The 12,116-nt window shown below is 51.2% G+C and overlaps 1 protein-coding gene across 1 annotated transcript in view; it reads right to left on the reverse strand.

Annotated features, from left to right (window-relative positions):
• The window catches only part of NRG2 (neuregulin 2), an 83,609-nt gene that overhangs the window by 43,996 nt on the left and 27,497 nt on the right, over nt 1-12,116 (reverse strand). Inside the window, 1 exon segment of the mRNA XM_017726558.1 lies at nt 11,643-11,814. Within this exon segment, the coding sequence (XP_017582047.1) occupies nt 11,643-11,814 (172 nt within the window).

The raw sequence follows: 12,116 nt of genomic DNA on the forward strand, positions 1-12,116 counted from the left end.
AGTGCCACACACTCAGCACAAACACCCACGGGACCCAGGAGGACTCATTCCTCTCCAGCCTGCACATCCAATCCCTGGGGTTTGCCCTGGACATATCACTGGCAGCTTCATCTGGGCCTAAAAATACGGTGAGCACCTCATCTCCCCCACATACACACTCTAATGGACTACAGACATGTGGGGCTGAGCTGCACACACTCATCTGAGCAGCCAGAAGTGCCTTGAAAGAGCAGGAGAAGGTGGGTGTGAGGACTGCCCGTGCCACCTCAGAGCCTGTGCTGCTCCTCCATGGGAGAGGGAGCAGCTCTGCGGCAGAGCTCTGCGGCGCTGCGGGAAGGAGCATCGCCTTTCCCACTGGCTATGACTCATTCCCTGCCATGGCTCTGACTAACAGGCAAAACCTTTTGTTGCCCAGTTTAACAAGGATCTATAGGAGCCTTCAGCACACGCTGGGTGCCACTCATGAGACCGCAGTGGGACTCCCACATGAGACCCCTTGTTTTACTACATTTCCTTCCATTTTAGCCGTCTTATCAAAACCCACCCTGTCTGCTCTTCTCATGAGAACATCTCCATCTGCTTTCTACCCCAAGCTTTTACCTCAGGTCTGTGTCATACAGTCACTTTATTTAAAGACTTGGAAGCATTGCCAGTTTTAGAAAGAGGTCCCAGTGGCCAGTGTTGCTGAAGGCAAATATAATTCCATTTATGTGGAAAATAATCATTAGCCTTGGACATAGTTGCAATGTTACACATGTCATCCGAGAAGGACTTTTCTTTGGGCTGTGCAAATCACTGTCCATAGGAAGCCCTTCACAGAAGCACACTGGCGTCTTTTTAACACCCTGACAAGCTGTTCTCCTGGGAGGCACGGCGCAAGGACACAGCAGGAACATCTCACTAGTTATATTAGTAAATTAAAAGCACTTGGAGACAACTTGGTAGAGCTCCCAGGAAACAGGCGCTGCCCTGTTTTACAGGATGCGGTCAAGTGTTCAATTGCATGAGCTGGGGCCACATGTGGAGCAATTTTTAAATGAATGTTGACAGTATGCAAAGACCTCTTGAATCCCTCTAACTGTAGGTCTCCCCTGACCCATTTGTGCAGTGACTTGGGCCAACACATTCCAACATGGGAGCCTAAACAAGAGGGCTGATTCTGAGTGGTGCAAAGCTGCCTGGACTCCCAGCTTGACACCCTTCTCTGAATGCTCCCAAGTCTCTCAGCGCTGCCTGGGACAGCCCTGGGCATCGTGGCCCGCACTGCTGTGCTGCCTCAGGAGTCAGGTAACACACAAGAGAGGGTAAAGCATTTGAGGGCATCCAGTGCCTGTTGCTGCCCTGCAGCTGTTGGCTCCTGCACCTTGCTGGGAGGGACAATGGGTGCCTAATGAGGGGTGGGCTCTGCTGGGCTGCAGTACCTTGTTCAGGAGCATGTTCCCCACTCCCTCCATAGAGGAAGGTGTGGAAATGCTCATCAAAAGGGCGTGATGGCTCCAGGATGCAACTCCAAGACTGCTCCCAGCCCAGCCATTACTTTCTCCCTGCTGTCTGAACCCTCTCTGCCAGAATACACCATTTGTTTTACAAGCCAGCCCTGGGACAGGCTGCATTGCAGGCAGCACATGCTGAAAGCAGCTTGGAAGAGTGAGGCTCTAACTCAGAGTCCGCAGAAAACACCACCCTGGCACATCAGCACACTGGGGCTCTCTGCCAGGCCAGAGCTGAGAGCATCAATGGACACGCTGCCTTCGGCTGCCAGAGCACAGATGTTCTAATGATAATTGGCTGCATGGCAATCTCAATCCGCAGGACATTTCACCAGGTGGAGCAACTGGAAAAATCCACTACTCTATTAGAATATCACCTAGGGATGTGATCTTTTACAGATAAAGGGGTTTAAGTCCCAAAGATATGAATTAGGAGTTACTAGTGGCACAAAAGGGGCCACACTTGATAGATTCAGCTCCAAGAACAGGGTGAGAGACATTTGGTCTTTTACCAGGAACTGGAGAAGAATGTGAGCAGAGTAAAGAGTGATGTTGGCATTTGGAGCATAGCAACATCAAGGCAAAACCAAAGGGGATTGCTTTGTTTTAATGCACAAGACGTGTACTGTCAAAAGAGCTTATTTTTATTTGCCATCACAATTTGTTGAAATTAGTCTAGACTGTGAGATCCACTTGAAAAATCAAGAGCTTTTTCTTGCTTTTTATAGCCCAGGCCAGTGGTGTGGCCCCTCTTGGTCTCCACACTGTGCTGTACAAAGTCAGGTGACAGACTTGGGGGAAAAGAGATGAAGGTTGGAGATGTGGATCAGCTTTCATGTGGAGCACAACTGAAAAGAGAATTTCCCTTTTCCAGGAAGCACTGAAACAGCCAGAGATACCTTGCTTCACATCATTAACCATGGGCCTTTTAATTAACATGGATAATGCCTGTGTGCTGGAAGAGCTGAGCTGAAGGATGTCAAAGGGACAAGTCCTCACCCGATCTATGTGTGCCAAAGGTGACCAGTCTGGTTTTGTTCTACTTTACCATCTCCAAGTGATCCTGAAATATCACAAATCTCCTTTGGAAATCAGCTTTTCAAAGTCATGTTCTTCCCCCTACTGTCCACAGGGCAGATACTTTGTTCTCCTGAGGGTTGATTTTACAGATGCACCAAGGAGTGGCGTCCAAGGAGTTACACTGGGCACAGGAGTTTGGGATGAAGGCTCCTGGGCAGTGTCTCCTGGGGACAGCAGGCCCTGGGAGAGCCCTACGTGTGCATTCACAAGGGTGCCTGGCTGCCAGACGATGCCATTCTTCTGGAGGAAGGCGCTGCCCCGGGCTGTTTGCTCAGTGAAAGGGCCAGGGTCACTGACAGATCCCATCATTTCGCTGCAGTGCAACTCTGTTGACATCTCTTTACTCCGGGGGAAAATCTGCCTCATTGTCTTCCCTGACCCTCAGTACATATGACTTAGCCACGCACTAATTATCTCCTGTAGCGCCAGTGGAGGGATGAGCCATGGGGAATATGCTGTCTGCAAGCTCTGAGGGATAGGATTCACAAGGAGACCTTCAGCCTGGCCAAAAGAAGATCCCCCAAAATACCTTTCTGGCCAAGAGAAAAGAGTCCCCCAGAGGGCAGTTTGGAGGGATGAGTAAATCACCCTCTTCAGTGCCAATCTCCAGACTACAATGGGAAACAGGGAGATGAGCCCTTGGCCAGGACCTACACAAAGATCCTGGCAAATTCTGGCTGGGAAGGGTGTCCTCATCAGCTGTAATTTAGACATCTAAATGTGAGCTCAGGCCCTGAGGCCTCCAGTGCAGTGAGAGGAGAAGAAACAGGCCCTGCCTCTGAGTCAAGGAGGAACTTCTCATGACAGTAGTCATGTTCCCACCAGTACTTTGGTCAAGCTTGAATCATTTTTTCCCTCTTACCTATTGCCTAGTGGAAATGGGGCCATCTTCCCAGGTCATCTCCTCACCAAGCCATTCATGTCAGAGCATGGCATCAGGAGAGCAGCTGCCATGAGCTGCCCCCGAGACACCTACACTGAGCACTCTGCGTTCCCTGTGTGAGTTCAGCCACTTCTGCATCGTTCTGGACAAGAATAGCTCTAGGATCACTACTGTTGTAGTATTTTATTAGTCTTCTAAAAATAGGGTAACTAACACATAAGTAACAAAGAAGTCAAGGAATAAGCTGATGAAGAGAATTTGGAGACTACCGCATATGTGGCCCCGAAATTGTCAACAAAGAGCACTGCACATAGTAAACACACCTGAAACCCTAGGAAAAGGAAATTCCCAAACATGACCCTTGCAAAGGACACACACTGGATGCCCTGCTGTGGTCACCCATTAACTCCATTCCCCTCTGTTTGCACGGAGAGCCAGCGGCAGGAAGCACAGTGGCATTGCCGAGAGCAGGAGTGCCAGCAGTTGCTGTAATGTGCACTGCCTGCATCCTGCCAGAGATTTAATTGGTGCCTACATGCTGCCCTGGCACTCTCACCGAGCTGCATTTGCCCTGAGAGAGCAGGTTAATGATTGGCAAGAAGATTCAGGATACCCAGCTTACAAACCACAAGTGGTGTCCAGCAGCCATCAAACACTGGGCAGTCCCAGGGGCTGGGGCAGGGGCTCTGGGGGGACACATTCATCCTCCCCAGCACTCAGTGGGATAAATTCAGGCAGAGGGAATCTCTGCAATGCAAGGGCAGTGTGGGGATGGCCATGGCAAAGCCCCTTTGTCTGGCAGGGCAGGAGCAGCCAGGAGCATCCTCTCCCTTGCAGGGACACCCCAATCTCTTCCCTGCCTTCCAGCTGTGCTCAGCAGAACACAGCAGAGCTGGGCAGGACAGCTGTGCTTGCAGTGCTTGAGGAAAACAAGTGTCCTATGCTGGCTGCTCTGTGCTCCAGGGCATCATCTGGGCAGCTCAGTATCAGCTTCAGAAAGAACAAATGGGAAAGGGGACAGAAATGCCCTCAAGTAAAGCAGTCAAATAAGAGGGGTAAGGACAGGGAGGTTTGGAGTTTTCAGCTTGGTCATCATCCCTTCTGTAGCTCCCTTCCTCCCCTCACACCATCATCTGGCCCGCTCTGTGCTTGACCTGCTGGTGGGAGACAGGTAATGTCCTTGCAGTGCCCAGGACAGGACCAGCCATCCCCTGACCCACTCTGCCTGCTCTCTCCTACCCCTGTTCCCCAACATTAAAGTGCTGTTCTAACCTGAAAAGCAGATTTGCCCCTTCTCTGCTCAGCAGTGCTGTGGTCTCTCTGTGCCCAGGCTTGGGCCAGGCTGATTTTAAGAGGAATACTCGACCAGTCCTCACTCTGCAGAGCTGACACTGACACTGGTCTCAGAGTGAGGGCTGCACTCACTTCTGGGTCGGGCAGTGTCAACAAGAGGGGGAAGATCGATAAGTACACTCCAAAGAGCAGGGTCACTTGTGCAACCCCCTCCAGGCTCAAATGCTGGAACAGGGGTGTTCTGGCAGTGGGAAGAGGTGTGGGACAGCAGAGACAGTGACACACAACCCCACACTAGTGCCTGAAGTGGACTTTGTGGCTGCTGTGTTGAGAGGCAATGCTCTCTGTGCTGCTGCTGCTCTCTGTGCCAGGCCAGGCTGTGGCACCTGACAGGGTATGACATCAAGAGATGAGTAAAAGCTGAGTTTTGGGCTCCAGCTGAAGCACAGACCCGATGTCATTGCAGGGTCCTTTGTATTACTTCTCCTGGAATTCAAGGCAATTGATCCATCCTACAAATGTTTCCTCCAACCCCAAGGCCAGGATTTTAATTTCTTTGAGAAAATGTAGGTCCTGGAGCAGTACTCTGAGGCCAGCTCCCAGCAGGTTCTTTCCCTGCTTCCTGTGATCTCATACTGGAACAGCTTCCCAAGAGCCAGGGACTTCCCAGCACCAAATGTGGAACAGATACCTCGTTATCCCAAAGCGTGTGACCTCAATACAGAGACAAGGCCCCCTCGGGGTGCCCAGGTCTCACTGTCTCAGCAACCAAACCATGTGCTGGTTCTGTGGCAGGCAGGGAAAAGAGAGCCAGTGCTGCTGAGGAGAAGGCACAGAGGTCCTAGTTTGGAAGCGTATCACATATTAGATGGAGGTTGATATGCTGGCCAAATCAGAGGCAGGAGCAAAGCTTCAGGGATTGCCAGAAGTGGGGAGAAAGGCCTGAGAGGACCTTTAACGCAAAGCACATTGGTTATAAAGAACCAAGGAGGAGAGGGAGGTGCCGTACCAAGAGCAGCAGTCATGGGGACAGCCCTGGGCAGAGCCCAGCAACGGAGATGAGCAGAGCCAGGCTACAAATATTGATACCAATGAAAAGCATTTTGGGGAACAGAGATCATGGGAAAGGGGTGGCACCTTCACATGGGCAGGGAACTACTGCTCAGAACCTCTGTGAAACACCACCGTGGTCATACACAGGGTGTGCGAGAGATCCAGATAAAGTTTTGGGTCTCCTTTCTGAGTTTGGAGTCTTTGGGATGCATGCCATTCTTTTCTCCCCAAGCCATTTTCCTCCAGCTGGTACATGTCATAGACCCTCGCCAGTGTCTGCTCCACAGCCAGTCCATGCCTGCAAGCTCTGTGATGTGCTGTGCTGGATGAACTGCCAGCAGCCTCAGCCCTCACCCCAGCCCTGCTCCCCAAAGGTAAAACATTTTAACTTGAACAGGATGAATGGGATTTCAACTCATGTCTCAGTGAGGGCCTTGACCTAATCTGTGACATTTTGCAACTGCAGTGGGCGAAGGTCTGTAGAGAGAGATTTTTTTTTTTTTTTTTTTTTTTTTTTTTTTTTTTTTTTTTTTTGTAAGCAGCCAACATGGCTGGAAAAGCCACACAAAATTCCAGGCACATAAAGCTCCTTTCCACCTCTAAGTTTGCAGAGCCCATCAGCTGAAGCAGCCCAGCAACTGACCATGACTTGTTAGCTGCTCTAATGCAGTCAAGTTTGATTAAATGTCCATTCCCTGACTCTCTCAGGAGCCCCAACTTGCAAAGTTTGTGGATTGTTTGAGCTCAAGACCCAACTGCTTCTCCTTTCAGTTCTCAAATTCCCTGGTTCAGTCCCAGGTGCATTGGCCAAGTTGATGTCCATCATCTCCTCTAAAACAACAAGCAGACAAACAAAGGAGATGCTCTCCTTCACACCCCCCTCCAATAAAGTGCCTTCAGCAGCTAAAACCGAATCCCAAATATCGGAGACTTATAATGACATCGTGAGAGTTAGCAAGGCAGCAGCTCCCCTGGTGATTATAACAACACCGGTGCTTGAGAAGAGTCTTCGCTTCAAGGCATCTGGAATTGCTCTTGCAAGATCCATTGTCAAATGAGCTTTTCCCTTTGTTTAAAAATGTCAGCCCGAAGACCCCTGCCAGAGTGGTGGTATAGCCTGCTTGGGTTCACTCTGGCTCCCACAAGGCTTCCACAGTCCTCTTTGCCCCTCCTTGTCTCCAGGCTTAATTAGGAAATCATTTATCTTTATTGGCACTCTCTTTCCCCTGCTGCTTTGGCATTATTTTTTTTTTTTTTGCCTTCATTCCAGTGCAGTGAGCTGTACAGGGAAGACCACAGCCCCATTCATTGTGGGTGGGGAATAATCTACAACTGGGAGCCCTACAAGGAAGACCCCAGCAATGAATCTGCTCAAGTGGCATCGCCTGAGGGACTACTGTACAGAAACAGGAGAGGAGGGTATCCCTTGGCTCCACTTACAGGCTAACAATAGGGATTCCTGGTGATACTGAAAGTAGGACACTACTCCCAAGGGATGTCATATGGTCAGCCTGTCCCAAACTGAACTGCCTACGCTCTCCAATCTAATGATACGCCTACTTCATCACCCCAGCAATGTCCCTTGGTAGAAGAGCACACAAAGAGAAGGGGCTGTAAGGACAGGCACAGCTCGGGGACTACCAGGCTCCTGGGCTCCAGCTGAAGATCTGCATGTCCCAGGCTGAGCCCCGAGCATGGCTTCAAGAGGGGAAGGTTCTCTACACCTCCACAAGTAAAAGCTCCCTTGGCTTCCTCCACAGCTGGCATTGCCCATTTGCCAGGATAGTGAGAAAGTCAAAGCCCAACCTGAACTTCTTGGGAGCCAGCAGCCTCAACCAGACCTCAGACACACTCGGCTGAAAATGGCATCGCTTTGGCAGCTCAGAGGGAGAGCCACTCACTAGGCCGTACTTCCACTACCAAAGGCAATCCTTTCTGGGTAATTTCTCTGGGTTCCCCATCAATTGTGTTTTATTTAAATTGAGACGGAGATAAAATTCCAGCCAATAATTTTTTCCACCTTAAAGAGAGGTTTCCCCTTTGTGCAAGCCAGGCTTGCCCCAGCCTGTCACTAATTACAGATGGAACATGAAGTTCAGAAAGGAGTAATCAGAATTATTCCCTTCCCTCCAGCAAATATTCATTGAAAAAAACCTGACTCCTTTACCTGATGGCACCAGAAGTTTTGCGGGTAAGTTTAAAAAGAAGAGGGAAAATGATTGATGGAAAAGCTGAAGAGCTGACATGCACTTGAGTGCTCCTCTCTTCCTTACAACATATACATCCCTTATTTTCAAAGGGATCCCCTATTCTAGAGATCAGACGAAAACTTGATCACAAAAAAAAAGTGCTTCAGTCACAATTTCTAGTTAGAGACCTCAGGGCTCTTTAAACACGTGGGGAGGAAAGCCAGGAATGAGTCACAGAGGGAAACCATGTTCTTGTCTCCCATCCTAACCCTCTGCATGCTAAAGATCTCAGAGCTGGAGACAGATTTCAGCAGTGCCCAGCTCTGCCAGGATTTCACAGGGCCAAGGGAAACACTATGGACATCACTTTGCTGGAGGGCTCCTTTCGCCTGGCTCCAGCAGGAAACTCTAACTTTGGGTCTTTCTAAAGAAATGATCCTGTGCACCTGGGCAGCTCCTGCACAGCCTGAGAAGCTTTTTGCCTTGTGTACTTTCCCTGTGAAGGTCCCTCCCCAGTGCTCCGTTTCTGGCCCTCTGAAATCCCCGCTCTGAACTGCAAGGAAGCGCAGAGGATTATCTGGAGACCAGTGTTATCTCTAAGTGGAGACAGATGTATAAATCCCATTATTCTTAAAATAATCATTATAGAATAAGATGTCCTTTCAGAGATTTACAGTTCAGGATGCTTATCCTTCCCTGGAGACCTCTCCCAACACGCTGGAAGTAATGACCTACACCCATATCACATGTCGCTCCACTAAACTTGGCCCCACCAGCTGCATAATGAAGACATCAAAGTCATGAGGGCTCCCTCAACCCTCAGCCTGCTCTGAGCAGTTTTTAATGTTTGTTCCATGCAGTCAAGACCAGAGGGAGGCAGGTCCAATGCCAGTGGCCACTCTGCCTTGCGGTGTTTTCAGCACTGGGGCCCAGCAGTGCCGGTGGAGGGGACAAAGGTGGGAATGCCAGAGTGGGTGTGCACAGACCCATCCGGATCCTCTCGGAGAAGTGTTCCTGCACTGCTTAACGAGGGGCAAACGCTCACTGAGGGGTGATTATCTCAGAACTGTCCCACAGAGCAGCAGAATTGTTTAGGCTGGAAAAGCCCTCTGAGATCATCAAGTCCAACCATTCCCCCAAAACTGCCAAGGCCACCAATAGACTATGTCCCCACGTGCCACGTCTACACATTTTTTGAACCCTTCCACCACTTCCCTGCCTGTTCCAATGCCTGACCACCATTTCAGTGAAGAAGTTTTTCCTAACATCCAAGCCCTCCTTGGCACAGCTTGAGGCCATCTCCTTTTGTCCCTGCTCAACAGCTGCTTGAGTCCAGTCTCCATAGCCTGGTCCCAGCACAAGACAGGCACATTTTAATGGCAGCCGGGAGCAGAAGCTGGGAGGGGGAGCGATTCTGGGGATGCTTTGGGCTCACGCCTTTGCTGCTGAGGGAGTCTCAGACGCTGGAGGAGGCAGGTGCTCAGCTTCCTTTAAAATGTTTATTCTTGGGCTTCTTTTGCCAGTGGGAAGCCCTTCCAGCACCACACATCTTTGGCCTCTCCCTGGAGAGGCAACATGTTGCCGTGGCAACTGGTAAATGCAAAATTATGACTTGACAGCAGTGTCCTGAGGAAAGGGGGCCAAGCTCCTTCCACACGTTTCTGTCCCTGGCCCAGGGACTGCGTGTCCCCCCCCCAGGGACTGCGTGTTCCCCCTGCACCGCCGGGGCTGGGATGCCAGCCTGTCACAGCTTCACGCTGGACACGAGTGCCAGGAGGCGAGGAAGGACTGGGATGTCTGGGAGCACGGCAGGGGAGGGCTGTGAGGGGATCCTTCCCCAGCTGGGTGTCCAGTCTGGGGCCGGTTGCTCTCTGGCTCTGAGGGGAATTGCTTCCCAACACCCGTCAGCCCGCAGGGATGGACAGGCAGGATTCCCACGCCTGGCTACACAGCGTGGTGCAGACATTTCTCCAGGGTATCCCAGCCCTAGCACCCATTGCTAAAGAACCGGGGCCAGGAGACTGACAAGGGCCACAAAAACCACTGAGGGCAGCAGAGGAGTGAGGCAGGCACAGCTCTGTCCGACCTCTGCTGCCTGTGAGCCCAGACAATCCTTCCAGAGCAGACGGCACCCAGTTATTCTGGATCTGCTGGTGTTTCCACTGACCACCTCTCTGCCTTCTCCCAAAATAGCCACGAGTCCTCAAATTATGACAAAGGAGGTCATCCATCTTGGGTGTGACTCTGGAACCAAACTGAAGTTAAATTAGAGCAATTGGCAACACCCCATTCAAGCACTGACTGATTTTTCTAACTGATTGGTAGTGGTTTTTAATTTTAAAAATTGCTGCTCTATCAAGTCCATAATGAGCTTTCCTCACACACCCAGAACATATGTTAGCAAAGAATTACCATCAAATTTTCCAAGGGGTCAGGAAGTTGCAAGCTGACTGTTGCTGGCTAGGTCAGGATGTATGAATGTAAGCACAGTTACGATTATGGAATAATTTTAAGATACATCACAAGTAAATATTGAGCCTTGAGAAATATCAACGTGGATCCATTTAAACCACTTCCAAGTGAGAACCCCTTATCTTGGCCCCTGGGTGCCTGAAGGAGCTGCCTGAGGGTGACACTCACCCGAGAGCTTTGCTGGGTGGGGACTTTGGGGCAGATGTGATAGAGCTTGCCCTGGGTGGAGAGATGAAAGGATTTGCATGGGACAAGGCCTCTGCAGGTGACTGTGGCCCCTGATCAGTGTTGTGATGTACTCTTGCATCTCAGCCCTGCTCAGCATGGAGGAGAGAAGACTGAGAGGGGATCTCATTAATGCGTATAACTACCTCCAAGGGGTGTCAGAGGATGGTTCCAGACTCTTTTCAGTGGTGCCCAGCGACAGGACAAGGAGTAATGGCCATAAGCTAAACCATGAAAACTTCCATCTCAACACAAGGAAGAACTTCATTACGTTAAGGTGGCAGAGCACTGGAACAGCTGCTCCTGGAGGTTGTGGAGTCCCCCTCTCTGGAGACATTCCAAACCCACCCGGACACTTCCCATGTAACCTGCCCCAGGTGCCCCTGCCTTGGCAGGGGGGTTGGACTGGATGATCTCCAGAGGTCCCTTCCAGCCCTAACTACTCTGTCATTCTGTGAGCCTCGCAGTGGCCTTAGATGGTTCTGTGTCCGCCTAAATTCAGGAGAGAGCAAACTCACAGCCCCGCTGGTGAGTGATGGGGTGACAGCTGGGTTTGGGAACCTTCTGCATCCAACCCTCTAATCACAGAGCAGGAGTCACCCCAGGCAACCTGAGCTGCCCACACCCAGCCCACAGCTACCAGGGAAAGCCTTGTCTCCCCCCACCACAGGACACCTGTCTCAGGTATCCAATGCCTCCCTGACCCCAGGAGAGCCTCATCTACAAACCCAACATCTGCCCTGTGCAAGCCCTGCTCCTCTCCCCACTACTCTGTGAGGACACTGGGGATCTTGCTCGCTCTCCCGAGCATGGTAACAGGGCTGAGCATGGGCCTGTGGCTCTGAGGGAGCCCCTCAGTGCTGCTCAGCAGTGACTTGGGGAGCACAGCAGCACCTGCAGCCAGATGGCCCCAGATGCTGAGTGAGCAGAGGCAGAGCAGCCCCGTGTCATACTTACTTCCCATTCCCATACTTGATCCGGATGTCTTTGCTCTTCTTCAGCTCTTTGCCATCTTTAAACCATTTGTAGGACGGCTGAGGGTTTCCAGCAGTCGCCTCACATTTCAGGGAGATCTTCTCACCCACATGAACATTTGGGCTTTTCAGTTTCTTCAGTTTGGGAGGAACAGCTACGAAAAGAGAAAGGAGACGCTGTGAAACCTGCCCCTTTCAGAGCTGTGCACACGCAGCAGGAGCCCCCCGAGCCCCATCCCCTGGGCAAAGCTCCTGCTGCCCCCACTGCCATGTGGTGATGGAGAGGGGCTGCCCAGGGAAAGCAGCACAAAGGGAAGGAGCATGGAGTTGGAAACGGGGGGAACAGAGGGAGCTCTGGAGGCTCCACCTGACCAGATTTGATGGTTCCATGGCAGCCCTCCCCACGCAGGCAGGACCCCTGCCTCTCCTGTCCCTGCAGAGCTCTGCTGAGCTCTTC

This window comes from Corvus brachyrhynchos, unplaced genomic scaffold (assembly GCF_000691975.1).
Source record: "Corvus brachyrhynchos isolate BGI_N302 unplaced genomic scaffold, ASM69197v1 scaffold262, whole genome shotgun sequence".
Taxonomy (NCBI): domain Eukaryota; kingdom Metazoa; phylum Chordata; class Aves; order Passeriformes; family Corvidae; genus Corvus; species Corvus brachyrhynchos.